Here is a 26,686-nt window from a genome sequence, read left to right as displayed (position 1 = left end):
GTTGATGATGGACTTTGGTAACTAGGTTCAAACTAAATGAAACATTAATTCTATTCAGTTTAGATTGTTTTGATATTCATATTTTTTCTTTTCAGGGCTGCACCTATGACATGTGGAAGTTCCCAGTTTAGGGACTGAATCAGAGCTCCAGCTGCAGGCCTGCGCCACAGCCACAGCTACAACCCCAGATCAAGCCCACATCTGCAACCTGTGCCACAGTCTGGGGCAATGCTGGATCCTTTACCCACTGACTGAGGCCAGGGATTGAACCCACAGCCTCCTGGAGACTTTGTCAGGTTCTTAACCCACTGAGCCACAGTGGAAACTCCGTGGATGTTTGTATTTTGAACAAGCAGTCACTTACTTAAAAGCATGCTAGGAGAGTTCTCTTATGGTGCAGCAGGTTAAGGATCCAGCATTGTCAGTTGTGGCTCAGGTTGCTGCTATGACATGGGTTTGATCCCTGGCCTATGAACTTCCACATGCTGCGAGCGTGGCCTAAATAAAACAAAACATGCTAGGGAATGTCAGGCATCTGCTAAAAATAATGAGACCTAGCCTTCTGTGCTAAAAATAATGAGACCTATCATTCTATGGGAAGATCATGAAGATATGTTAGGTGTAAAACACAAGGTGCAGAGCAGTGTGTATATTTCCACCGTTTGTGGAAGATACAAATTTGTGTGTGTGCACATACAGTCACAAACAATAAATGTTCATTTTTAAACAATAATTTAGGACCTAGGGAGTATTTTCTTATGTAAGTAAATGGTCACGAAGTTTCTTTATTCAGCCTTTTTTCTAAATATAGTAGCATATTTCTCCCTGTAATATTTTTCGTATACTGACACAACAGCAGTAAGAGTAAGCATCTGAAGCTTTAGCAGCAGGAAAGTGAGGCGAGAGGATCCTCCCTATACTCAGCAATAGCAGGGTGGGAAAAGACACTTGCATCCAGAGAAGAAAGTTCTTGGCTGGGAAAACTATTTTTTTGTAAGGGCTGTTTGTATATTGTGTATATGTTTGATTCCAGCTTTTTTACTAGCTGTTAAAAAACATAAACATGCTCAACTATATCATTTGCGTATATTATTTAAACCTTTGCTTTGATAATTGGTATTTGCATGAAGTTTGATTTGAGATATTCAATACATTGATATAGGGTTTATTCCTTTTGTTGTTTTTTGTTATGTTTTAGTTTAATTTAGGATCCTAATAGAGAAAGAAGACAGAGCTCATGAGTAATTTAGTTGAGTAATGTAAGAAATTATAGTTAGTAGAGGAGAAAGAATAAATTTTTTTGTCTTTTTAGGGCTGCACCCATGGCACCCATGGAGGTCCCAGGGTAGGGGTCAAATTGGAGCTACAGCCTCTGGCCTACGCCACAGCCACAGCAACGCCAGATCTGAGCTGCATCTGAGACCTACAGCACAGCTCACGGCAACACCGAATCTTTAACCCACTGAGCGAGGCCAGGGATTGAACCTGCATCCTTATGAATAGTAGTCAAGAGTCGTATCCACTGAGCCACGACAGGAACTCCAAAAATTTTAAGGCAATATTCACGTAAAGAAAAAAGTGACTAGTGAGTTCCTGCTGTGGCTTAGTGGTAACGAACCTGACTAGTATCCGTGAGAACGCAGGTTCGGGTTAAGAATCCGGTGTTGCTATGGCTGTGGTGTAGGCTGGCAGCTGCAGCTCTGATTTGACCCTAAGCCTGGGAACTTCCCTATGCCATGAGTGCGATCCTGAAAAGGAAAAAAAAAAAAAAGAAAAAAGAAAAAGTGACTGAAAATAATATAGAGGGAGAAATTTATAAAGAAGAAAAATTGTTTAGTTATATTACTAAGCTTATGGTTGAGGTGACCAGTGAGTCTTCTGTAATAGAAGATCATCATTTTCTAGGTGGAAAAGGAGATCTTTTTCTGTTTAATTGGAAGAAGCTTTGCTTTCAACTTATGATATTTGAAAAACCAGGCCCTTCTTAAGAGGTAAAAAGTGTTTTGGAAGCACTCCTAGGAACACCCGCCAGCGGTGGGATTTGGTAGTCATCCTGGAAGAGAGGGGTGTAGGAGCAGGAGAATAAAGATTATAAAATGATAAGGAATTTATGGTTTGGACATTTTAAACTTGACACACAGCTTTCTCCCAAATTATTCTGCTTTAAATTTGAGGGAACTGGTTTTACCTATTACAGATTTTTAAAATTACTAATGATTCTTCTGTGATTCAGAGTGAAAATAAAAGCATTTTTTGATTTTTAGGTTTTGGTTTGCAGGAATTTCAAGAATGAATATTCTTATTTAAGCCAATGGTTAGTTTTTTTTAATGGCTGCACACATAGTGTATGGAAGTTTCTTGGGCTAGGGATTAAATCCAAACCGCAGCTGTGACCTGAGCTGCTGCAGTGGGATTTTTAACCCACTGTGCCATAGCAGGAACTCCTCTTGGTTAAATCTTTGACAAAAATAAAGGGAATTTTGGAGTTCCTACTGTGGTGCATCGTGGGAGCCCTGGGATGCAGGTTTGATCCCCAGCCACAGTGTTGCTACAGCTGCGGCACTTTGATCGCAACTGTGGCTCAGATATGATCCCTGGCCTGGAACTCTATATGCTGATGGCTGGCCAAAAATAAATAAAGAGAATTAATTTTATTAATTTTTACATTTAAACAGAGTTCACATCTAGCTCTTGGTTCCTAAATATTTATTCTTCAATAGAAGAAACCAGGCTTCCTAGAAGAATGACTAGAGCTGGCCCAAAGGAAATACAAGATGAGCCTGGAGCATTTCGTAGTACCAGAAAGTAAAGAAGTGCTTTTAAAAATGGGGCACATCAGGAGTTCCCTTCATGGCTCAGCAGTTAATGAACCCGACTAGGATCCATGAGGATGTGGGTTTGATCACTGGTCTCACTCAGTGGGTTAAGGATCCAGCGTTGCCCTGAGCTGTGGTATAGCTCGCAGATGGGGATCAGATCCTTTGTTGCTATGGTTGTGGTGTAGGCCTGCAGCTACAGCTCTGATTTGACCCTAGCCTGGGAACTTTCGTATGCCATGGGTGTGGCCCTAAAAAAAAAAGCCAAAGGAAAAAAAAATAATGGGGCATATCAGTAGGACTCAGGATAAATCTAAAATAACTTCCAGTGACCAACACTAGAAGAATTTGATAAATAAATTATAAAAGTATTATACCATAACCAAAAGAATACATTAGATATCTCTGAGTGTAATCTAATATAAATAAATGATTGAATAAAGAAATGAGAAAGGACAGATCTTTCTTACTGAAGAATTTGCATGAGTTAATGTAGAAGGAATGAGGAAAATAAATATATCACCATTAGGACACCGTAGGAATAATTGCCGCAACCAGGATCTGTGAATGAATGCTGAAGTTAATGGTGAGAAGTGTTGAGAAGAAACAAGATATTTGCATAGCCTCAAACTCTCTCCCTCCAAATATTTATTAATTACTGTGATGATTTTAACATGTGTCCGCAAGTTATTTGTTACTTTTTCCGCTAGGATATGGAGCGTAATTCATCTTCCCTTGAGTAAGGGCCAGAATAGTGACTCACTTGTGACAAATCGAGTTCAGAAAGGGTAAAACAGTGGAGAAAACTGGCAAGTACCACTTGAACCGACATCACCAGTAATAAGTTGTGTTGCTCTCATGTACTCTGATGAGAAACAATGGGAAGGGCATTTCATCGCTGTTATACTCTTTCCCCAAATTCATAACCTCAGTGTCCCAAGTATCAAAGTCGAGAAGACAGGGAAAGACTGACAAACTGTCACAGATTGGAGATTAAGGAGGCATGACTATTAAATGCATGGATTGGATCCTGGGACAGACCAGTAAAAGGGCATTAGTGGAAAAATTGATGAGATCAGGTAAAGTTAGTAGCTTAGTGAATGGTATTGTGCCAGTATTTCTTACTTTTGACAAGTGCACCATGGTTATGTAAGATATTGGCAACTTTGTTCTGTCCGTCCAGGTCTTTGTAAACCTCAAATTACTTCAAAACAAAATTTTCTTTAAAAGTCCTGGTATATCCCTCATGTCACTTTAAACATCACAAAATAAATAATGAATTAAAAAAAATAAAGGAGAAATGAAAAGTTGGGGATTTAGTTTAAAGAGTATTTAACTGGCGTTCCCTGTTAAGGATTCAGCATTGTCACTGCTGTGGCGTGAGTTTGATCCCTGGCCTGGGATTTTTGCATGCTGTGGGAATGGCCAAAAAATAAAGGATAAAAAAGAATATTTATTTAACATATGTCATGCTGAACAGTAAGATAATGGGCCAGATTTTTGTTAGATTCTTAGCTAGCTCAATAGGAGTCAAGCCTTGCCAGATTTTTAAGGATGACAAATAGCAAAGTCATACTTTTTCTTTGTTTGAAATGATAAGTGCATTTACAGCAGCGTATGTTGATTTCTTTCTGTATTTCAAATGGAGTGAAAAACACTTTTTATTAAAGCTCTAGGCTTTGGTTTAAATTACTTATTTTCTTTCCCCAGATATAAAGAGCTGATGCCACATGATTTGGCTAGAGCAGCGCTTCTGTAAGTATATATAATTTTATTTTAGTTCTTATTTCATTAAAAGCACTTTTTTCCCGTTTTTAGCCTTGAAATAGCATGTTTAATAGAATTTCCGTGTCTTGGATATGTTAACTTTTACATGGTGATCAAGAGCACATATTAGATTTTAAAAGATTCATTTTTTCTTCATTTTAGCCATATATGCGGTCTTGACAATCTCTTGGTGTGACAGTATTCTTTAATGAGTACTGTAGCTAGCTGCAGGTGTAAACAATGTAGGATTAGATCCATCAGGCTAAATACAATACATATATTTGATGATTATCTTAGAAACTTTATTACTGTACAAGGATAGCTGAACAAATTATCCAAATACAGGTGCAGAACCTGTGTATACAGAGGATCAGCTGTATTATGCCATTTTATTTAAGGGACATGAGTATCCTTGGATTTGGTACTCCTGATGGGGTAGGGGCACCGTGTGTTTATCTAGAAAGAAGCTTAGAATGAGACCTTAAGATTCATGTGCAAACCAATAAAAATATAAAATTAGATGTGGTTACATGCACTTGAGATGGAAGAATAATGTGCTGAGAGTCAGCATGTAAGGTGCGGTCATTCATTTTCCACTGATGCTTTGCCTTTGTGTCTTCAACCTGCCACAGGTCTTTCCTAGTTTGAAAATACTTTGAGTGGACCTTTCTTTCCATCTTGTTCTGTTTCTCTTCCTACCAGACTTTAAAAATGAATGAAAGGATTTCCTATTGTGGCTCAGCAGGTTAAAAACCCAGCTATTAAACATGAGGTTGCGGGGTGGATCCCTGGCCTTGCTCGGTGGGCTAAGGATCTGGTCACAGATGCACCTACCTCGGTGACAGTGGTGTAGGCCGGAAGCTCCAGCTCTGATTTGACCCCTAGCCTGGGAACTGTAAAAAGAAAAAAATAAAATTAATGAATGAAAGCAGCAGTTGCTTCTCTTTCCCTGCTATTCATGTATTCTCCTTAATCCTGAAATGATTGCTTCCATTCCCATTGCTCCAGAGTAGCTATAGTTTGGAAACCTTTTATTTATTTATTTATTTATTTATTTATTTATTTATTTATTTATTTTGCTTTTTAGGGCCACTCCTGCCGCATATGGAGGTTCCCAGGCTAAGGGTCCAGTCAGAGTTACAGCTGCCGGCCTACACCACAGCCACAGCAACGCAGGATCCGAGCTGCATCTGCGACCTACACCACACAGCTCATGACAACGCCATATCCTTGACCCACTGAGCGAGGCCAGGGATTGGACCCGCAACCTCATGGTTCCTAGTCAGATTCTTTTCCACTGCACCACGGGTGGGAACTCCTGGAAACTTCTCTTAATAATGATTTTGTCATCACAAAATGCACCGATCTTTTCTCAGGCCTCACGGTCTGTCTTCTATAGCACTTGACACTGATGCTGTACTTGAAACTATCTTCCTTTGACTTCTTAATGTTATGCCTTTATAATTTTCCTTCCATCTTCTGACTGATTATCCTCTTCTTTTTAAAAACTGAATCTCTTCCTCTTTCTCTTTTTTAAAGGTATTTTATAAGTTTCTGTCCTTAGAAGCTTTGCATTTTTCTATATTTCAGTATGCAGATGTTTATTCATACTTTTTTTTTTTTTTTGTCTTTTTAGGGCTGCACCCCATGGCATATGGAGGTTCCCAGGCTAGGGGTCGAATCGGAGCTGTAGCTGCCGGCCTACACCACAGCCACAGCAACGTGGGATCCAAGCCTCGTCCACAGCCTACACCACAGCTCACGGCAACACCGGATCCCTAACCCACTGAGCAACCTGCGTCCTCATGGATGTCAGTCAGATTTGTTTCCACTGAGCCACGACGGGAACTCCTCTTTTTTTTTCTTTTTAAGATGATGTAGACACGGATTTTTAGTTATTTATTCTGTTCTAGCCAGTATGGTCATGATTCTTTTTGAAGTTCAGATTGTCCCATATATAATTTGTGGGAGCTCCTTCAAGTTGGCTCCCATGTCGCATTGGTTTGTTAGCATAATATTGTTTTTTGAGTGTAATTTGTGTACAGTAAAATGCACAGATTTTTAGTATATAGTTTGATGAATTTTTGATAAGTGTGTTCCTTGTTCCTACTTTTGATATGCTTTGAGTGCTTTCTTATTTTTGGCACAAAAAATATCAGTGAGGTTCACTTTTTACTTTGCCTGACCTGGTGTCAGCCATTTTTAAAAATGCTAATTCCTGAAGTTCCCGTTGTGGCACAGTGGGTTAATGATCTGGCTTGTCTCTGTGGAGGTGCCAGTCGATCCCCAGCTGGGCACAGTGGATTAAGGATACAGCTTTGCTGCAGCTGTGGCGTGAGTTGCAGCTTGGATTCAGTCACTGGCCTGGGATCTTACATATGTTATGGGTGTGTCCGAAAAAGAAACAAAAAGAGCTAATTCTTTTACTAGTAAATGGCATTTAGAAACCCAAGTCTGAGTTCCAGATGTGCTCATTTCTACGGGAGTGTTACTGCTAGTCTCTATCAGTGAGCAGGATTAGAAAAATTATATTATTTCAATTATGTGTTTAGGAGTTCCCGTCGTGGTGCAGTGGTTAACGAATTCAACTAGGAACCATGAGGTTGCGGGTTCAATCCCTGGTCTCACTCAGTGGATTAAGGATCCGGCATTGCTGTGAGCTGTGGTGTAGTTTGCAGACGCGGCTCGGATCCCGCGTTGCTGTGGCTCTGGTGTAGGCCAGCAGCCACAGCTCCGATTAGACCCCTAGCCTGGAACCTCCATATGCCACAGTTGTGGCCATAGAAAAGGCAAAAAAAAAAAAGACCAAAAAAAATTATGTGTTTATATTGATATTTAAGATTTAATCATAAGTGGGATTTTATTTCCTCTCTTTAATTTTCTATTTGTTTGTCTTTTTTTTTTTTTTTTACTGAAAACATTGGTTTACGCATCTGTTTTATCATATTCCAAATTATTTTTTCTTTTGTTTTTTATTGGGATATAGTTACAATATTATATTAGTTTCAGGTGTACAACATGGTGATTCAAAATTTTTTTTTTTTTTTTGTCTTTTTTGTTGCTATTTCTTGGGCCACTCCGGCGGCATATGGAGATTCCCAGGCCAAGGGTCTAATTGGAGCTGTAGCCACCAGCCTACGCCAGAGCCACAGCAACGCCGGATCTGAGCCGCGTCTGCAACCTACACCACAGCTCACGGCAACGCCGGATCGTTAACCCACTGAGTAAGGGCAGGGACCGAACCCGCAACCTCATGGTTCCTAGTCGGATTCGTTAACCACTGCGCCACGACTGGAACTCCTTTCTTTTTTTTTTTTTTTTTTTTGTCTTTTTGTCTTTTTTTTGTTGTTGTTGTTGTTGTTTGTTTCAAAATTTTTATAGAATATATTCTAATTATTTTTAATTATTCCTATTTAACTTCTCATTGCCAATAGAGCATCACCTTTTGACTTTGTAAATCATTTGTCATTTCTTTGACATGGTGCTGCATGTTTATCAAATTAAGGAAAAGATACAGTCTTTACTCCTTTAAATTCAAGGTTAACCTTTTTAAAGAACTGTATTGTTTTATGTGATGATCTGTGACATTATTTTGAATGTGTAAAATGTTTCTTTGCTTTGGATTTCCGCTCTCAGGGGTTTGTTGCATCGGACCAGTGTCCCAAAGGACGTTGTTGATTATCTTGTCTTTGGCACAGTTATACAGGAAGTGAAAACAAGCAATGTGGCTAGAGAGGTGAGTTAAAGAAACCGTACATTGTTTAAAGAGATTTATAGGAGGATCTACTTAAATTTTAATTAATAAAATTTGTTCTTTAAATCTGTTAAAATTTGTTGAAGTTACATTTGACTTAAAATGTGATTTTATTACTTGAATTATTTTGTATTTAAAAGAACTATAGGAGTCCCTTAATGGCTCAGCAGGTTAGCAGTCTGGCTATGTCAGTGCCGTGGGTTTGGTCCCTGATTTGGGAATTTCTGCATGCTGTGGGTGCAGCCAAAATAAATCAAATAAATTTTAAAAATAAAAGAATTATACTGTAAATCAAATGACATACACTGTATTTATACTGTATTTATACTATACACTAAATCACATCAATTATTTGAGCTGGTTTGGGTTATGTTCATTTGTTTTTCTTTTAGGAAAATAGATATTATGGCAAAGCATGGCTAATGTGACTTTTAGTGATGTTAGGTATCATGGCCTCTTAATTAACTTAAAATTTCAACACTTTGCAAAGAACTTATTTCATAGTATGGTTTTTGTTAGAGGTAGCTGTGCTTATTCATTTGTTTCCATTGACTAGATGACACATAGGGCGGGTTTTTTTTAAAAGCTATTTCACAGGAGTTTACTTTTACCCTACTTGGCAAAGCTCCATGTAGTGTTTATTGGACAAACGAGATAATCACAGGCCTCGGAAACTTCTGTGGCATGTCCTCCAGGCATTTCATAATAAATAGTCCAAATACATTTTCTGGGCTTTATTTCATTTTGAAAGTGACTGGATAAAGTTAGCTCCAGAGCACAGAGACAAGTTTGTGCTTGTCATGTTATGGTGTTCAGTATAGTTGGAAGAGCAGTAACGTCCATAACTTCAGCTAAGAGAAGGGAAAATGAGCAGGATTGAAAGTATTTGTTTTGCCCCGTGTTTTTTCACTTATCAGTAAACGTTAAAACTGCTGAAGCCCTAGTGTTACAGGTGTTACAGGAGTTCACAAAAATCAACCACTGTGTGTTGTTAGGCAGGAAAGAAGAACAAGAAGGCTTTTACCCCTCCTGTTTTTTTGGTTTTATCTTGAGCCTTTACACTTCTAAATGTATTGAATACGGCAATTTTAGGAGTATATCAGTTATTCGTAATACATTTTTTAACTTTCATTATCTGAAAAAAAGTGACTCTTAGATGAGCACTTAAAAAATAAATATTAAATCTGTTTAAATTTTCCATTTCTATTCTATCCCAACACTTAAAGCCATGATGGGTTTTTTTTTTTTCTGATTTTTTTCTTTTTTTTTTGGAAAAAAATCTTAGTTTTTGATTGACATGACTCACTTGTGGTTCAGGCAGTTTTCCAGAATGTCATCGACTTGCACTCCTTATATTTGGCATGTTTTCCAACTCAGTTTTGCAGTGAATCTGCAGTGTCCCATCTAAAGTACCAGGCATCAGGGCAGAGACAAATACTAATACTAAATTTTAATTGAGGAGCTGTGCTATAAGAATGTTTCTCTAAAGTTGTCTGTAACCTAAAAGCTATCATTACTTGGAGCTAGAGAATTTTTTAAGAATTTGTTGTCTGTGTTGATAACATAATGATGGAATCCTGAAAGGCTTCTGGTGCTGAATTCCCAGGAACCTGACTTTACTGAAAGGCCTCAGCATATTTCCCTGCTCTCCAGCTTCACTAAGAGGCATCTTCCTCCTTTCTCCTCTTTGTACTTCCAGGAGCATAAGCTTTGCCGGGAGAGCCACTTAGACTTTAAATAGAAGCATGTGGACAAGGTTCACTAGCAGCCACTTCTATTTAAAGTTCCTTCAGGCCTGAGAGTCAGCTGGGGCCAAGGATGTGGCACACGCTACCAAGGGCCTCGTGAGGATCAGGCTATTATGACCTGAGTGCCCTTTACACCTGCCCCACTGGGAAGTTCTCCCCAGCCCCCGAGACTTGCCTCTATTTTCCTTTTGGGTTGGTTTACACTGAGAGGCTGATGTGCAATTGCCGGGGGACAGTTTTCAGCAAAGTGTGTTGAACATTTTGTATCAGGCCTACCTAGAAAGGCCAGTAGGGCCGTGTTGCAGGAACACTTGTAACACATTTCTGTTTTTATAGATTGTGGCACATAGTGGTAAATGTGGTAAATAGTACAAGTCGTGTACGTATGAAGCTAAAAATCAATTAAGAAGCATTGAATCCCTTTCATCTCAGCTTTGGAAACGTTTATAGTAGATCTTATATTCTGAGGGTAGTTAAATAGTTTCAGAAAAAAGCCACGGAAAATAAATTCCCCTGAAGAGAACCAGAATTTCCCAGTGAATGGTGGTAGAGGGGTCATGGAGTATTGACAGCTCTGTTTTTATTTATTTATTTGGCTGCACCTGTGGCACCAGAGCGCTCCTGGGCCAGGTATCGAATCCACACTACAGCAGCAGCCTGAGCCGCTGCAGTGACAACCCTGGATCCTTAACCTGCTGTGCGGAGAGCTTTGTTTTAAAGTGAAACTTTGTTTTAATGAAAGTATTTTTTTTAACCGATGCATGAATTCTTTACACATGCAAAAATGGAATCAGGCATTTATTTTTTTGGCAGCATAATTTCCTCATTAAAAGTATAATAATGTTCTCATTTCATTTTTCTTTCTTTTTTTGTCTTTTTAGGGCCCCACCCCCAGCATATGGAAGTCCAGGGCTAGGGGTCGAATTGGAGCTACAGCTGCTGGCCTATACCACAGCCACAGCAATGCCAGATCCGAGCTGTGTCTGAGACCTACACCACAGCCCATGGCAATAGCAGGTCCTTAACCCACTGATCGAGGCCAGGGATCAAACCCAAATCCTCATGGATAGTAGTCAGGTTTGTTACTGCTGAGCCACAATGGAAACTCCCTCTCATTTCATTTTTGACTTTTGCTGTGCCATGGTAATAGGGGCCGTATTTGCAAGATTAATGAAGGGCCTTAGTTTTTCTCAAGACTCATCACATTATTCTCTTTTGAGCACCTGGTGTGTCATTCATCCTGACCGGTTTCCTCTTTTCCTGTTGTTAACTGGTGCACTCACCTGTGGTCCAGGTGGTTTTCCAGATTTTCTTTCATTGACTTGAACCCCTCCATATTTGGCATGTTCTCCACTTTATATTTGCTCTGAGTCTGCTTAGTGCCGTTAAAGTATCAGGCAGTCAGGGTAGCGATGAATGAAGAGCCAAATGTAGAGCAGGCAGGGACCTGTGTGGGAATCTCATCGTGAGTGGGCAATTCTTTAGAAATTATTTTCGTGTTTGATGAGTTTTGCTTTACTACTGAGCCTTTTAACTGTAGGAACATAGGTATGAGGAACCCACCCCATGATGTATTTCCATCAACTGTATTTAACAGGCCTCCTTTAAGTTAATTTGAAAATGTAAACAAGTTAATATCAAATTATATCCTTGAAGGCTCTGAGAAAAGCATTGCTAAGAAATGAGGCGGGATACAAGAGTCTCCTAGGCTTGCATATAGCACATAGAAAACGGCCGCAAGGGAGTTCCCGTCGTGGCGCAGTGGTTAACGAATCTGACTAAGAACCATGAGGTTGCGGGTTCGGTCCCTGGCCTTGCTCAGTGGGTTAAAGGATCTGGCGTTGCTGTGAGCTGTGGTGTAGGTTGCAGACACGGCTCGGATCCCGCGTTGCTGTGGCTCTGGCGTAGGCTGGTGGCTACAGCTCCGATTGGACCCCTAGCCTGGGAACCTCCATGTGCCTCAGGAGCGGCCCAAGAAATGGCAAAAAGACAAAAAAAAAAAAAAAAAAAAAAAAAAAAAGAAACAAGAAAACGGCCGCAAGGACTTTGGCAGAGTGCTTATCAGTTAATGGCTAGATGAAAAATTAGTAAACCATTTCTATTATGGGCTTAATTTTATTTTAAATATTATTCTGTGGAATGTTAAACTCGAATCCTTTCCTTTTTTATCATAGAGTGAAGTACTGCTTAAAGCATCACTTACGTGTAGCCCTTCCTTTATTTTTTTATTTTTTTGTCTTTTTGCCTTTTCTTGGGCTGCTCCCGTGGCATATGGAGGTTCCCAGGCTAGGGGTCCAATCGGAGCTGTAGCCACTGGCCTAGGCCAGAGCCGCAGCAACTTGGGATCCGAGCCGCGTCTGCAACCTACACCACAGCTCACGGCAACGCCGGATCCTTAACCCACTGAGCAAGGGCAGGGACCGAACCTGCAACCTCATGGTTCCTAGTCGGATTTGTTAACCACTGCACCACGACGGGACCTCCATGTAGCCCTTCCTTTATAAGTGATCATTTCATTCACTGTGTTTCCTGAAGGCTGCCCTTGGAGCTGGCTTCTCTGACAAGACTCCTGCCCACACTGTCACCATGGCTTGCATCTCTTCCAACCAAGCCATGACCACAGGTATGTTTTTCTGAAAACAGAAGATACATGTTGGCTCTCTTTTGTCTTTTATGTGATCATTAAAGACAGCTCTTCACAGAAATAAATGATCTCTGAATTTGTGTGTTTCAAAAAAATAAAGTAACATTAAAAAAAAATTTTTTTTTTGACAGTAGTTCTCAACCTTTTTCTTGTTCTCCCTACTTGAGGAATGCAACTATTCCTACAGTTTCTCTGGCAGTAATGTGGCTGGCTGTGGCAGGGATTATCAACTGGAGGGGTGCTTCTGGATTTGAGGCACAAAGAAATTTGTAACTTGCTAGGTTTTAAAGTTAGGTGATTCTGATATGATCCTCCCTGCGGAGGTTGTGACCTTCCTCCTTCCGCCATCGCCACAATGTTGAATCACTGCTTTATTTATTTATTTTGTTTGTTTTGTCTTTTTGCCTTTTCTAGGGCTGCTCCCGTGGCATATGGAGGTTCCCAGGCTAGGGGTCTAATCAGAGCTGTAGCCGCCAGCTGTGTCTAATCAGAGACACAGCAACACGGGATCTGAGCCGCCTTTGTGACCTACACCACAGCTCACGGCAATGCTGGATCCTCAACCCACTGAGCAAGGCCAGGGATCGAACCCGCAACCTCATGGTTCCTAGTCGGATTCATTAACCACTGAGCCACGACAGGAATTCCCTGAATCACTGCTTTAGATGGTGCAACTCTTTCCTCTGCTTTCTCCCTACATCTTGACATTCTTCCAGTTAGTTACAAATTCTCCTAACAAACTTAGCAAATCTGTGGGACATTGTGCAGTATTAGCTCTTATTGTGAAAAGACAGGAAACCTGAAATACATCATAATCACATGGTATCTTCGTAACATCAAGGCCAGGTTGGCCAGCCCACCTCAGACGTGGCAGGGAATGAAGCCAGAGGCAGTAACGGGGGCATCCTCCACCCCCCGCAGCTTGTGAACACTTTCAGTTAGAGTGACACATACCTGCCAGTGGCCAGGAAGAGGGAAGGGGGCTGCCTCACATCTGAAAGCTAGAATTTCTCTAGCTTATGCTAGAAATTGAAATTCTCTTTTTATGTGAAAAAAATCACTATGGAAGCCAAAGCTGGGAGCCTATAAAATATGCCCAAAGTTCCAGTTTAGAAACTGATTTGAGAGTTGGTTCAGTGGATACTTCTAGAAGTTGATGTCCGTATAGCCTGAAAGAAACTTGATTTTTTCTAATGCATTGAATGTATTTTTAGCCATGTAAAAAATTTGTCCAGAGTTCTTGTCGTGGCTCAGCAGAAACAAATCTGACTAGTATCCATGAAGATGCAGGTTCGAACCCTGGCCTTGCTCAGTGGGTTAAGGATCCGGCGTTGCTGTGGCTGAGGTGTAGGCTGCCAGCTACAACTCTGATTCGACCCCGAGCCTGGGAACCTCCAAATGCCGCAGATGCGGCCCTCAAAAGACCCCCCAAAAAAAATTTATCCTAGATTTGTGTTTGCCAAGGGGAAAGAGGGAGGGGGTGGGGTGGACCAGGAGTTCGGGGTTAGTAGATACAAACTACTACATTTAGAATGGCTAAGCAGCAAGGTCCTACTGCATAGCACAGGGGACTGTATCCGTCTCTTGGGATAGACCATGATGGAAGATAATATAAAAAAAGGCATATATTGGAGTTCCTGTCGTGGCGCAGTGATTAACGAATCCGACTAGGAACCACGTGGTTGCGGGTTCGATCCCTGCCTTTGCTCAGTGGGTTAACGATCCGGCGTTGCCGTGAGCTGTGGTGTAGGTTGCAGACACAGCTGGGATCCCGAGTTGCTGTGGCTCTGGCGTAGGCCGGTGGCTGCAGCTCCAATTCGACCCCTAGCCTGGGAGCCTCCATATGCTGCGGGAGCGGCCCAAGAAATGGCAAAAAGATAAAAAAAGAAAAGAAAAGGAATGTATATATATATATACATATATATACATGTGATTGGGTCAGTTTGCTATACAGCAGAAATTGGCACAACATTGTAAATGAATTATACTTTAAAAAAATTATCCTAATCCCTCTAAAAAGATAAAAACTTTAATGACAGATATACAGTGCTAATAACAATCATACAGTTTTTAGGCACTCCCCTTGTGGCTCAGTGGTTAACGAACCTGACTAGGATCCATGAGGACTCAGGTTCTTCCCTGACCTCACTCAGTGGGTTAAGGATCTGGCATTGCCATGAGCTGTGGTGTAGGTCACAGACGTGGCTTGGATCCTGTGTGGCTGTGACTGTGGTGTGTGTCGGCGGCTACAGCTCCGATTTGACCCTAGCCTCCATATGCTGTGGGTGCAGCCCTAAAAAGACCAAAAAAACAAAAAACAAAAACAAAACCAAGTAAGTTTTTAAATAAGGAAGCTTCAATTAAAAAAAAAAACCAAACCGCTTAAATTACCAATGGCCTATTAATTTCTCCAGAAGATACTCATGTACGTGTGACCTGTGCCCTCTAGGTGTCAGCCTGATTGCTTCCGGCCAGTTTGATGTGGTTGTGGCAGGTGGTGTAGAGTTAATGTCCGATATCCCTATTCGCCATTCAAGGAAAATGAGGAAAATGATGCTTGATCTCAATAAGGCCAAGACTCTGGGTCAGCGACTGTCTTTAATCTCTAAATTCAGATTGAATTTCCTATCACCTGAGGTAAGACTTGTGAATGCTTATTACGTAAAGACTCATTGTTTCCAAAGCATCTCACTGCAGAGGCTTAGAATTAGGTTAAAACAGCCTGGGTTCTGTTATGCTCTAATAGTTGCAGATTCGGTTAGTTCCAGGGAGAGGTTAATTATTTGGTCAAGATGGGGGGAAAAACAGGAATAGTGGTTAGAAGATTTGAATGTGTAAGCCCTTTTTCGAGATGCCCCATTCACAAAGAGCTTCCCTTGTCTTGGCCTTGATTGATAGTAGCCCTAGGTGTGGTATATTACCTGTTAACAGTGTCCCTGGTCCCGAATGTCTCCTTTCCTAGCTCCCTGCAGTGGCCGAGTTCTCCACCAGTGAGACCATGGGCCACTCTGCAGACCGACTGGCTGCTGCCTTTGCTGTTTCTCGGTCGGAGCAGGATGAGTACGCGCTGCGCTCACACAGCCTGGCCAAGAAGGCACAGGATGAAGGACTTCTTTCTGATGTTGTGCCTTTCAAAGTCCCAGGTAAAACAGTTCGCTCAGCTTTGTAAAGGGAAATGCTCCATGATGTTCGTTAGGGAATTCTGAATTTCTCCTAAAACTCCAGAAACCTCACAAGACTTTTCAGTAAACATGCTAGTTCTTGTTGCAAAATACTCAGCCTTTATTCTTAAACATGGACTCAAGTTTCAATTTATGTTGTAACAATAGGTAAACATTTTAAAAAGAGAAATCTTTATAGGCCTCCTTTAGATCTTACAAATGCATTTTAGTTCTTATGTGCATGCCTATTTTTCTCTTTTTTCTTTCATACCTGAGATTTCATTGGTTGTTTTGAGGGTCAGTACACAGACATTTCAATTTGTACACAATCTTAACATATGTACCAAAAATCTAAAAAAAATCATATGATTCTTTTCTCAACAGTTATTCCAGTGACTTTGCAGCTTAACATCTGGAGGCAAATTTTCCTTACCAGGATATCAAGTACCAATATCTTCAAATGTTGATATGCTATTATAAGTCCGACTAATTCACAATTTAATATATACACTACATACTCAAATGTTCAGTCTTTCATAGCACATTAACAAAATTACTAGGAAAACTGGACTACCACGACCAAAGGTGTTACAGAGTGCACACAATTCTGACAAGGAGAGCCAAGGTCACGGTTGGTCTGCTTTAGGAAGCAGTTCTACTAAAGACAACATGGGAAGAGAAGTAATTTCAAGTGTTCAAGACGTTAAATGCACAACTGACTCCAAATTGCCATTTGGTACGCTTTGTATTATAGGCTATAAAAGCTTCCCCATCTATGGAATGTTAAGCTGACACCCAAGACAATCAAAGCCTCCCACATTCAATATCCCACTATTTTCTGTTTGTACCAAAAAATAAACAGCCAGCAAATGATTTCACCTCTTAAAAAAAAAAGCATTTACACTTAAAAAAATGGGATGAGGTGGGATTCCCTCCTTCTTAAAAATGTTTCTGGAGCTACTAAAAAACTTGCATTTACAAAATAGTTGATAAAACTATTCCTCTGGATTGTACAAGAAGGGACACAGGAACCAGTGACAGGACTGGCCGTGAGGTGTTAATCAGACTTGGCTTCTTTCTCTCCTGCTTCATCAGAGGCTGGGCTCTCCTCGTTTTTAGCTTCTCCGTTTTCTGCAGGCAGATCTTTCATCTCTTGCTTGGTCACTTTGGCCTGTTTTCTCTTTGCTCCCCTTTTCCCTTTAGTTTGTACTTTTTTGTCTGAAGCGTTATCCTTTCCTATCCTATCCTTTTGTGGCTTCGTTCCCACTTTTGCAGGAGCAGGTTTAGCTGACAACCTCGCCAGTCTCCTCTTGGGCTCCTCTGCTGCTGCCCCTCTGCGGAGCTGACCTTCCTCTTGGGCATCGTGGTGGCGGGGCGGGTGCCTGCGGTCCTAGGCGCGCCCAGAGCCTTCTCAGAACTGGGCTGCCTGGCCGCTGCCGCCCCTCCCGCCGCCGGAACTGCTGGGACCCGCGCGGGGGCGGTGGGAGGACCGGCATGCCTATTTTTAAAATTCTTCATTCATATGTCTTCTGTATAGAAGAGCCGAATGTGAATATCTTAAGAAAATAGGGTGTCCTTTTTATGCTAAGTCATTTAGATTATTTCCCAAATGTTTTAAGAGTTTACTTTCCAATTTGATAATATCTTGATATTAATAAAAGGCTTTCTTTTTAGTGAATAGGTATGGTTTCCGTTTTACTTGTTCTTTAGGTTTTAAATCATATTTCTCTAGAGAAGATATATAATGCTTGCTTTTCCTTAGAGTTAAAAAGTTCATGTTCTTATAGGAAAAGATACAGTTACTCAAGATAATGGCATTCGTCCTTCCTCCCTGGAGCAGATGGCCAAACTAAAACCTGCATTCATCAAGCCCTATGGCACAGTAACAGCTGCAAATTCTTCATTCCTGGTAACTATTGTATACTATATGTGTTTACTAGTGACTTAAAGATTTGGATAGTCCCAGTAGAAAAGCTTAAAATGGTATTTGTGTATATTATGAATAGATGCTTAAAAAAGTATAGTTACTCATTGCAAAGATAATGTTAAAATAGAATCATAGGTTTTTGTTTTTGGTTTTTTTTTTGTTTTTTGTTTTTGTCTTTTTGCCTTTTTTAGGGCTGCTTCTGCTGCACATGGAGATTCCCAGGCTACGGGTCGAATCAGAGCTGTAGCCACCGGCCTACGCCAGAGCCACAGCAACATCAGATCCGAGCCACGTCCGCAACCTACAACCACAGCTCACGACAACGCCGGATCCTTAACCCACTGAGCAGGGCTAGGGATCGAACCTGCAACCTCATGGCTCCTAGTCGGATTCGTTAACCACTGCACCACAATGGGAACTCCAGAATCATAGTTTTTAAAGTCCTAGAAGTCACCTGATTCAGTCACCACTCTGATAGAAAAGGTGTCCTCTTCAGGCTCTTCACCTTAAAAAAACTGCCTGTGCTTGGCGCTGGAATTAAGTAAAAACGGTTGGTTGTAATATAGTGAACCCAGGAAGACCATGGTGCTTCTGTTCTCAGCTGTCCATTATTTCTTCTCCTGTCAAGGTTTTGCTTGTTATAGTCTATAAATAGAAGAAAATCACCTAGAAGCCATAGGCAGGAAATAGCTGAGAAACACTCCAGAAAATGTAAAATTAAATTAGTACATAAGATATTTCTTGAGATTGTTTTATAGATAAAATTCCTCCTATTCTGTACTGAAAGCAAAAGACTTAGTTTATTATGAGTACATATTTCTAGAATTACCTACTCTCATCTATTTTGATAATTTTGGTACTTTTTTAAAAAATTTTGGTACTTTTTGAATAGTCTATTTTATCCTCATCCTCCCCCAAATGGGTGAGTGTGTGTGTGTGTGTGTGTGTGTGTGTGTGTGAGAAAATTATAACTTGGTGGACAAAACGAAAAGGTTTTATTATATAGAATCACTGTATAAGTATCATTAGTTGATAAATTTAGGTGGCTATAGAAAGACTGCTAGATAGGCTGCAGAATTTAACATTTTTGTTCTGGTTAACATTTCAGACCGATGGTGCATCCGCAGTGCTAATTATGGCAGAGGAAAAAGCTCTGGCCATGGGTTACAAGCCGAAGGCATATCTGAGGTAAGGTAAATGTTCACCTACCTTCTGGTTTATTTTAGTGCTAGAACTAACCCCTCTCTATTTTTTACCTAGGGATTTCACATACGTGTCTCAGGATCCGAAAGATCAGCTTTTACTCGGGTAGGTAGCAATGTATATCTGTGTATTATAATTTTAAAATGCAGATATCCACATTTATTAAATGAATTTTATTTTATTTTATTTATTTATTTTGCTTTTTAGGGCCTCACTCATGGCATATGGAAGTTTCCAGGCTAGGGGTCAAGTCAAAGCTACGCTGCCAGCCTATGCCAGAGCCACAACAACTCAGGATCCGAGCCGTGTCTGCAACCTACACCACAGCTCACAGCAACACTGGATCCCCAACCCACTGAGCGAGGCCAGGGTTCAAACCCACATCCTCATGGATATTAGTTTGGTTCATTTCCTCTGCGCCACAACGGAACTCCTATTAAATGGATTTTAAAGTACGTTAAGGAGTTCCCTGGTGGCCTAGCACTTAAGGATCTGGCATGACCACTGCTGTGGCGCAGGTTCGATCCCCAGCTTGGGAGCTTATGCATGCTACAGGTGTGGCCACAGAGAAAAAAGAAGTATGTTAAGCTCTGAGTTCATAACTGGTTTGTGAGTTGGAATTTTTTAAATAATAGTAATCCTTTATGTTGGTTTATCATTTTATAGTTTGGGATTATTTTCTACTTTTCCGTATACTTTCCTACTTAAAATATATATACAACTTTGAATTTTTTTTACATCTAGATGTCATAAGCATTTTTTCATATTGCTGCATACTCTGCTACACAATCTTCAGAATAGCTTTTTGTAAAAGCCTCCTTATATTTAGACTCCTCTCCCTCCCTCATAAGACTAACCTCCCTAGCCTCCATTATATCCCATTACGAGGCACGCCCCTTCTTAGGTTCTGCCCTTTGACCTCTGTGTTCTTCTAGCTCTTCACATTATTAATTTGTCCTTTTCTTTTATTGTTTACTTGCTTATTATCTGCTTCTCTGAGTCCGGAATATTAACTGCCAAGGGCAGAGGCCATATCTGTTCAATTCACTGTTGTTATCACCAACATTTAATATTTGCACAGTAGAATCAGTGGATGAGTGAAGGACATTCTAATAATTATGTAAAATTCAACTTGGGGAATATGAAGGAGCTCTTAGGTTAAAAATTAAAGTTTTAACATTATATCACTTGTGTTTTCTTTTCAGACCGACATATGCTACACCAAAAGTTCTAGAAAAGGCAGGATTAACGATGAATGATATTGATGCTTTTGAATTTCACGAAGCTTTCTCAGTAAGTCACTTTAAAGGCCCATATCAGAGTTCCTCTGTGGCTCAGTGGTTCAAGGACCCAGCATCTTCACCGCAGCAGCTTTGGTCGTTGCTGTGGTATGGGTTAAATCCTTGGCCCAGGAACTCCGATATGCTGCAGGTGTGGCCAAAAAAGGGCAACTGTCAAAGGACTGTGGTCATATAAGGCAACCTGAGTGTGGAGCTCTGTCTTTGAAGTATGGACTTGCACAGCCGGGAAGGGCATGATGGCAGGGCTCTAAGGCCTCTGTGGAAAAACATCTTTTGAAGCTGTCTCCTAGAGGCCTTTCAAAAGTACTGGCTGGATTGTTTCATTAGGAAATTTTCACTCAAAACTGACTTAAAGATTTGCCTAGCTTTAGAATTAGACAAATTCATGTGTCAAAGAAAGCCTCAAGGGGCATTCCTCACAAGATGCTTATTGAGTTATTTTCCCTTCTAGGGTCAGATTTTGGCTAATTTGAAAGCCATGGATTCTGACTGGTTTGCCCAAAACTACATGGGTAGAAAGGCCAAGGTAAGTTTCTGATTACAAATTTGCTTGAATTTTCAAAGCACTTTAATATTTGGAGCTTTGTCACCTGCTAATAAAAAATATGAATAGAAAGCTTGTTCTTATGAAGAATGTTGTGTTTCATTACATATAAATAAATATATATTTCTTTGTTGAAAAATAGCTCCTGGAAATTCTTTAGAAAAAATAAAAGCAAGATTTTCAATAAAGTTGTCTTTTGTTTATCCACTCTGACAGTGGGTAAAAAGTAAATGGACCTCTTACCTTTAGAATTGATGTAGAATTTCTTTCTTTTGCAGTAAAATAACTTGTGATGTATCTTAACTTAGTTATTTCCCTCTATTGTTGTTAATTCCTGTTCCTAAGAGCCTGGTCTGATTCTTTTTTTTTTTTTTTTTTTTTTTTTTTTGGGTCTTTTTAGGGCTGCACCCGAGGTATATGGAGGTTCCTATGCTAGGGGTCTAATCAGAGCTGTAGCCGCCGGCCTACACCACAGCCGTGGCAACACCAGATACAAACCACACCTGCGACCTACACCACAGCTCATGGCAACGTCTGAAGCTTAACCCACTGAGTGAGGCCGGGGCTCAAACCTGAGTCCTCATGGATGCTAGTCAGATTTGTTTCCACTGAGGCACGCCCGGAACCCCTGGTTCTTATCTTAAGTCAACCGGTCTTTATTTTTGTGTCTTTTTTTGTGGGAGCCAGGTTGGATCACCTCCTTTGGAGAAGTTTAACAACTGGGGTGGATCACTGTCCCTGGGACACCCGTTCGGAGCCACTGGCTGTCGGTTGGTCATGACAGCTGCCAACAGGTTACGGAAAGAAGGAGGCCAGTATGGTTTAGTTGCTGCCTGTGCAGCTGGAGGGCAGGTATGTCACAGACACTGCACAGGAGCTTCCAGAAAAGCATTTTCTTGGAAACAAAACAAACTTATCCAAGAATGTTTGATTTCCCTTAGTTTGAAACAGTCTTAGAGCAGTCTTTCTGATGGCAGACAGGCGGAAAAAAAGCAGCCCATTTTTGGGAGGCGAGTACAGCTTTAATTCTGATAGTACTTTGAAAGGAAGGTGCTATTTAAACCCAAGCTATTTTTTCCCCTAAAATAATGTGTTCATAATTTGTTTATAAAAGTAATACATATTTATGATGAAAGTTATGAAAAATACAAAAAATATGTAGTAAAAAATTAGAATCGTCTGTAATCCCCTCATCAGACACTGTCCTGATTTGCACCTGGATATATTTTCTTCATTACTAACAAAATTTCGTTCATTTATCTAGTCACCATGAAATCTTAGCTATAAAATCCCTCCAAGAGGTAAACTGTCTTTCTTGAGAAATGAACTGTACCTTAGCAGAGAATTAATTTACCTCTGGATAACTTATTGCTATTTAGCTAGGGGAAATTGTTTTCCTACAGATTTTGTTCTTCTGTCAGCTCTACTTGCATTACAGTTTATTGTGGGAATAAAATCCAAAAGGAAAGCTGGCTGTAGTCTTTTTTTTTTTTTTTTTTTTAACCCTAATGGAAACAGATTTTGATTTTTCTCCAGATTACAGAGACTTTTCTGTTGCTAATCAAGATGAATAAGTAAGATAAGTAAAAGTATAAACATCTTCCATTTAAAAGCCTTTATTTAGGCTTTTCCTCAGAGACTTTGAAGAAGCAAGGGGTCACTTATTTTTAGGTTGGAACATTTTAGACTGCACGATGAAAAGCATTTCGTACTCTGTGTAGTTTTGTTTACAGAAGACTGTGGTCAATCAAGACCTGAGCACTGCTCCCCCTTCTGTGACAAGCTTAAATGAAGGAGATGCCTGGGGTGCAGCACTGGGCCTCGTGCATAGTCCTCAGAGGTTACTGTCCTTGGATTTTGACTGCTTGTTCCCTAATTTTTTTTTTAAATCTAGCACAGAGAGTATAAATAACATAATACTAGATGCTTTTGTGGATGAACAAAGAATGAGACCCAGTATCACTGCTTTCTTCCAGAAGTTTACAGTCTCATGAGGAGGGAGCTGATGCATCCTCGAGACTAGATTAAACTTGGCATTGTCTCATCCAGGGCCAAATGAGTGCCACAAACAAGATTAGATCAGAGGAGGAATCCCTCTTCGTGGACCTGGAGCAGTATTTCTCAGCTTTGGCACTAGTAACATTTTGGGCCGGATGATTCTTTCTCGGTGGGGGAGAGGTTGTGCCGTGTGTTGTAGGATATTTAACAGGGTCTCTACCCACTAGATACAAGTAGCAGACCACTCCCCCCCACCCCCTCTTGCCATATACCCCCATTTGGGACACCCAGAAATTGCTAAACGTCCTGTGGTGAGGGTCGGGAGCAAAATCACCCCCCGTAGAGGGCCACAGATCTCGAGCAGTATAAAGGATTTGGAACATGAAAACAACAAGTTTAAATAAAACAGGAGAAAAAAATGTTCTACCTTTTTAGGGGTCCTTCTAGGACAACCCCAAGTCAGGCAAACCTTCCCATCCCTGTCGTTTTGTTTTCTTGTGCCGGTTTCAAGATCCTGAACAGTTTGTTCTCAACTACAGTGTGTACTAGATTGAGGATGGAGACCAGGTAGCAAATCTTTGTGCTCACACCATGTTCATCTTGGTGCCTTGTAAATAATAGCTGCTTAGTAAATATTTGTGGGGGTTGAATTGAATCTAGAAGCAGGGAGATTAGTTAGGCTATTAACTAGTTTGATAGCAGTCCAAAAGTTAGAATGACTATGATTATCGGATGGGATTGAGACTCGTGGAATTGTTCATGTCTGTACTAGGTCTAAACGAGGGAGATGATTAGTACGTGGCACTGTGTGTAGTGCTGGGGAGGGATTTTCTGCCTTTTTCTTTTCTGGGACTTGAGGTCATCTTCTTTACCTGTACGGAGTAGTAAAGAGGAGAACAGGTTCCAAATCCTGGTCCTGCTGCTTAAGAGCTTTGTGGATTTGGATGAATAACTGAACCTTTCAAAGCCTCAGTTTTCTCATCCAAAAGAGAGAAAAAACTGATGTTGGCATTCACTGTAACATGTATATTTTTATACAGCTAAAAATGCCCCCGTGGCTTATTTTAATAGCAGCCACTTAAGGAGCATCTACTAGGAATCAGACTCTGCTAGACAGACTCTGATACATACGTGTACACATATATACATGAGTGAATGTATATACATGTGCACATTGTGTGCTCTCTAACTTAATGCTCAGAAAACACTATGCAGTGGCACCATGAGTCCCATTTTCTAGAGCAGGTTGAGGTTCAGTGTGGCTAATAACTTTACCGAGATCACACAGTGTTGGAATGAATGACAGCCAGAATTAAATTCCCAACCCTATGCTTGCCCCATTGTCCTCTGCTGCCTCCATACTGGCAGGATGCATTGCCTTTCATTGCTCTAATGAACTTTTTTTTCCTTTACAGGGCCATGCTATGATTGTGGAAGCCTATCCAAAGTGATAGATCAAGGAGAGGTGACCTGGAGTTTCTGTGCAACACTCACCCAGGCAATGCCATTTCAATGCACCATTCAGTGACATGTCTAGTTTCTAGCTCCTCTTGGGAAAACAAAATTTGTGGCCTTCTGTTAAATACTTTGCAATTATGCCTTGCTGGTGTTCTGAGCTTTCCAGTAATCATGGCTTACTACTCTTTCAGGAGTTTCTTAGTTACTAGAATCTCTCACAGTGAGAAGTTTAAACAGTTGTCTCTATTTTCTTTAAAGACTGAATGGGTGGATGGAATCTGGGAAAGAGGTGAGCTGAAATTTGGAGTCATCTTTGTAGCATTTGCAAATGATATAACTCATTCCTATTTGTGACCTAAAGATAAATGTTTTCTATAAAATACAAACCAATGTGCCTAAATTAACTTCGTTATGGAAAGAATTCAGAATCTAAACATCACTGAAAACTTACGGTAAATGTTTAGATATATACACACCATACTGGTTAACCTTAATAAAGTGGAGAAGTATTAGAGAACTGTTTGCCTTATGTTTTGTTAGAGGTTAAAGGTGGTTGTTTTTCAGAGGTTAAAGCTAAAGAGATGGGCTTAGGAACGGACTTTTGCCTTTGATTACTCATTTGTAACTTCTAACCGTCTGAGTCAACCATGAGGCTGCTAAGAACATAAAGAAGCTCCTGCTTTAGAATACCGCTGTGCCTCCGGTCCCTGCCAACCCATTGTCCAAGTGACCTACATTTATTTCACTGTCTGGAGATGCTTCTATTTACCAGGTTTAATGAAGTGTAAAGAAATATTAAAAATTCGATCAACACAGTAGAAACCCTCTCAGTTTTTTGACAACCTGACTGCATCAAATAGCATGTATGCTGGTACTTTAAAGAAGCAAAAGTCTCAAGTTACAACCATTTATGTGAATATTGTTTAGGTCTGTGAGAGCTACTGGCATTCAGAATCATCCTATAGGAGTTCCCGTTGTGGCTCAGCAGTAACAAACCCAACTAATATCCATGAGGACTCGAGTTCAATCCTTAGCCCTGCTCAGTGGGTCAAAGGATCAGGCATTGCTGTGGGCTTGGTGTAGGTTGCAGATGCAGCTTGGATCTGGCGTTGCATATCTATCATATAGGCCAGCAGCTGCAGCTCTGATTCAAACCCTAGGAATCAAAGGGTTGAACCCTAGGTTCAAACTGGGAACCTCTATATGCTGCAGGCATGGCCCAAAAAAGAATGCTCTAGTCCAGGGACAGAGTGGGCAAGAGAGCAAGTGCTAACCTCTTAAGAGGTTATTTGAGGGTTCCAGCATCATTTCTTTGGGAATTTCACCATCATGTGAGTTTTTAATACTGTGAGCCATTATATTTACATATCACAAAAATCAACTCTAGATAAGTTAAATGTAAAGGTAAAAATCTTTTTAAAATTTAGAAAAAAAATACCACTGTGACCATAGGTTGGGGCAGGGAGGATTTCTTAAATAAGACATTTAAAATGTTACCATAAAAGAAAAGATCTATAAATTGACCTATGTTGAATTAAGAGCATTTGTTTTTCATGTAACAGAAAGACAAGCCACAAATAGGGCAAAGATACAGGTATAACTTACAAAGGATGTGTGTGTGTGTGTGTGTGTGTGTGTGTATCTTACAAAGGTATATCTATCATATCAGTCGTGTATATGTTAGAGATACATCTTACAAGATGTATATGATATAGATATATTTTACAAAGGATCCAGGTTATATACAGAATTCCTATAAATGAATAAGAAGAATGATAACTCAGTAAAAAATGGAAAAGATATTAACAGGTATTTTTAAAAAATAATATACACATGGAAAATAAACATGAAAAGATGCCCATTAGTAATTAAGAAAAACCAAATTAAGATTATAATGAGGGGAGTTCCCACCTTTGTGCAGCAGAAACGAATCCAACTAGTGTCCATGAGGATGCGCATCCGATCCCTGGCCTCGCTCAGTGGGTCAGGGATCTGGTGTTGCTGTGGCTGTGGTGTAGGCCGGCAGCTGCAGCTCTGACTCAACTCCTAGCCTGGGAACTTCCGTATGCCGAGGCTGTGGTGAGGCATGTGGAGCAGTAGGAACTTTATTATACACTGCTGGTGAGAATACAAATTGATACAACCACTTGGAAAACAGTCTGGCATTATCTTGTGTATTTGAATATGACATGGTCTGTTATCCAGCATTTCCACTCTTAGATATTTTTCCTGAAGAAACTTGCTCATGAGTACCAGGAGACGTGTACCAGGATGTTGATAGCACCATTGCTCTTTAATAGCAGAATATGGTCAATAATGAATCTTCGTCCATAGCCAAGTTTTAAGATCAAGAAAAACTCAGTAC

At 40.4% G+C, this 26,686-nt stretch overlaps 1 protein-coding gene and 1 pseudogene across 1 annotated transcript in view; one reads left to right on the top strand and one right to left on the bottom strand.

Annotated features, from left to right (window-relative positions):
• The window catches only part of HADHB (hydroxyacyl-CoA dehydrogenase/3-ketoacyl-CoA thiolase/enoyl-CoA hydratase (trifunctional protein), beta subunit), a 40,228-nt gene extending 15,094 nt beyond the window's left edge, over positions 1-25,134 (top strand). Inside the window, exons 5-16 of the mRNA NM_001348972.1 lie at positions 4,527-4,571; positions 8,220-8,319; positions 12,621-12,708; positions 15,179-15,366; positions 15,692-15,872; positions 17,678-17,799; positions 18,926-19,005; positions 19,078-19,125; positions 20,226-20,313; positions 20,773-20,847; positions 21,553-21,717; positions 24,279-25,134. Coding sequence (NP_001335901.1) covers positions 4,527-4,571; positions 8,220-8,319; positions 12,621-12,708; positions 15,179-15,366; positions 15,692-15,872; positions 17,678-17,799; positions 18,926-19,005; positions 19,078-19,125; positions 20,226-20,313; positions 20,773-20,847; positions 21,553-21,717; positions 24,279-24,314 — 1,216 coding nt within the window. The 3' untranslated portion in view covers positions 24,315-25,134. The remainder of the gene's footprint in view (positions 1-4,526; positions 4,572-8,219; positions 8,320-12,620; positions 12,709-15,178; positions 15,367-15,691; positions 15,873-17,677; positions 17,800-18,925; positions 19,006-19,077; positions 19,126-20,225; positions 20,314-20,772; positions 20,848-21,552; positions 21,718-24,278) is intronic.
• Positions 16,692-17,671, bottom strand: LOC106509870 (annotated as a pseudogene).

Source organism: Sus scrofa, chromosome 3 (assembly GCF_000003025.6).
Source record: "Sus scrofa isolate TJ Tabasco breed Duroc chromosome 3, Sscrofa11.1, whole genome shotgun sequence".
In the NCBI taxonomy this organism is placed as follows: Eukaryota; Metazoa; Chordata; class Mammalia; order Artiodactyla; family Suidae; genus Sus; species Sus scrofa.
Note: the sequence above shows the minus strand (reverse complement) of the source record. Positions and strands in the feature narration are given on the sequence as shown.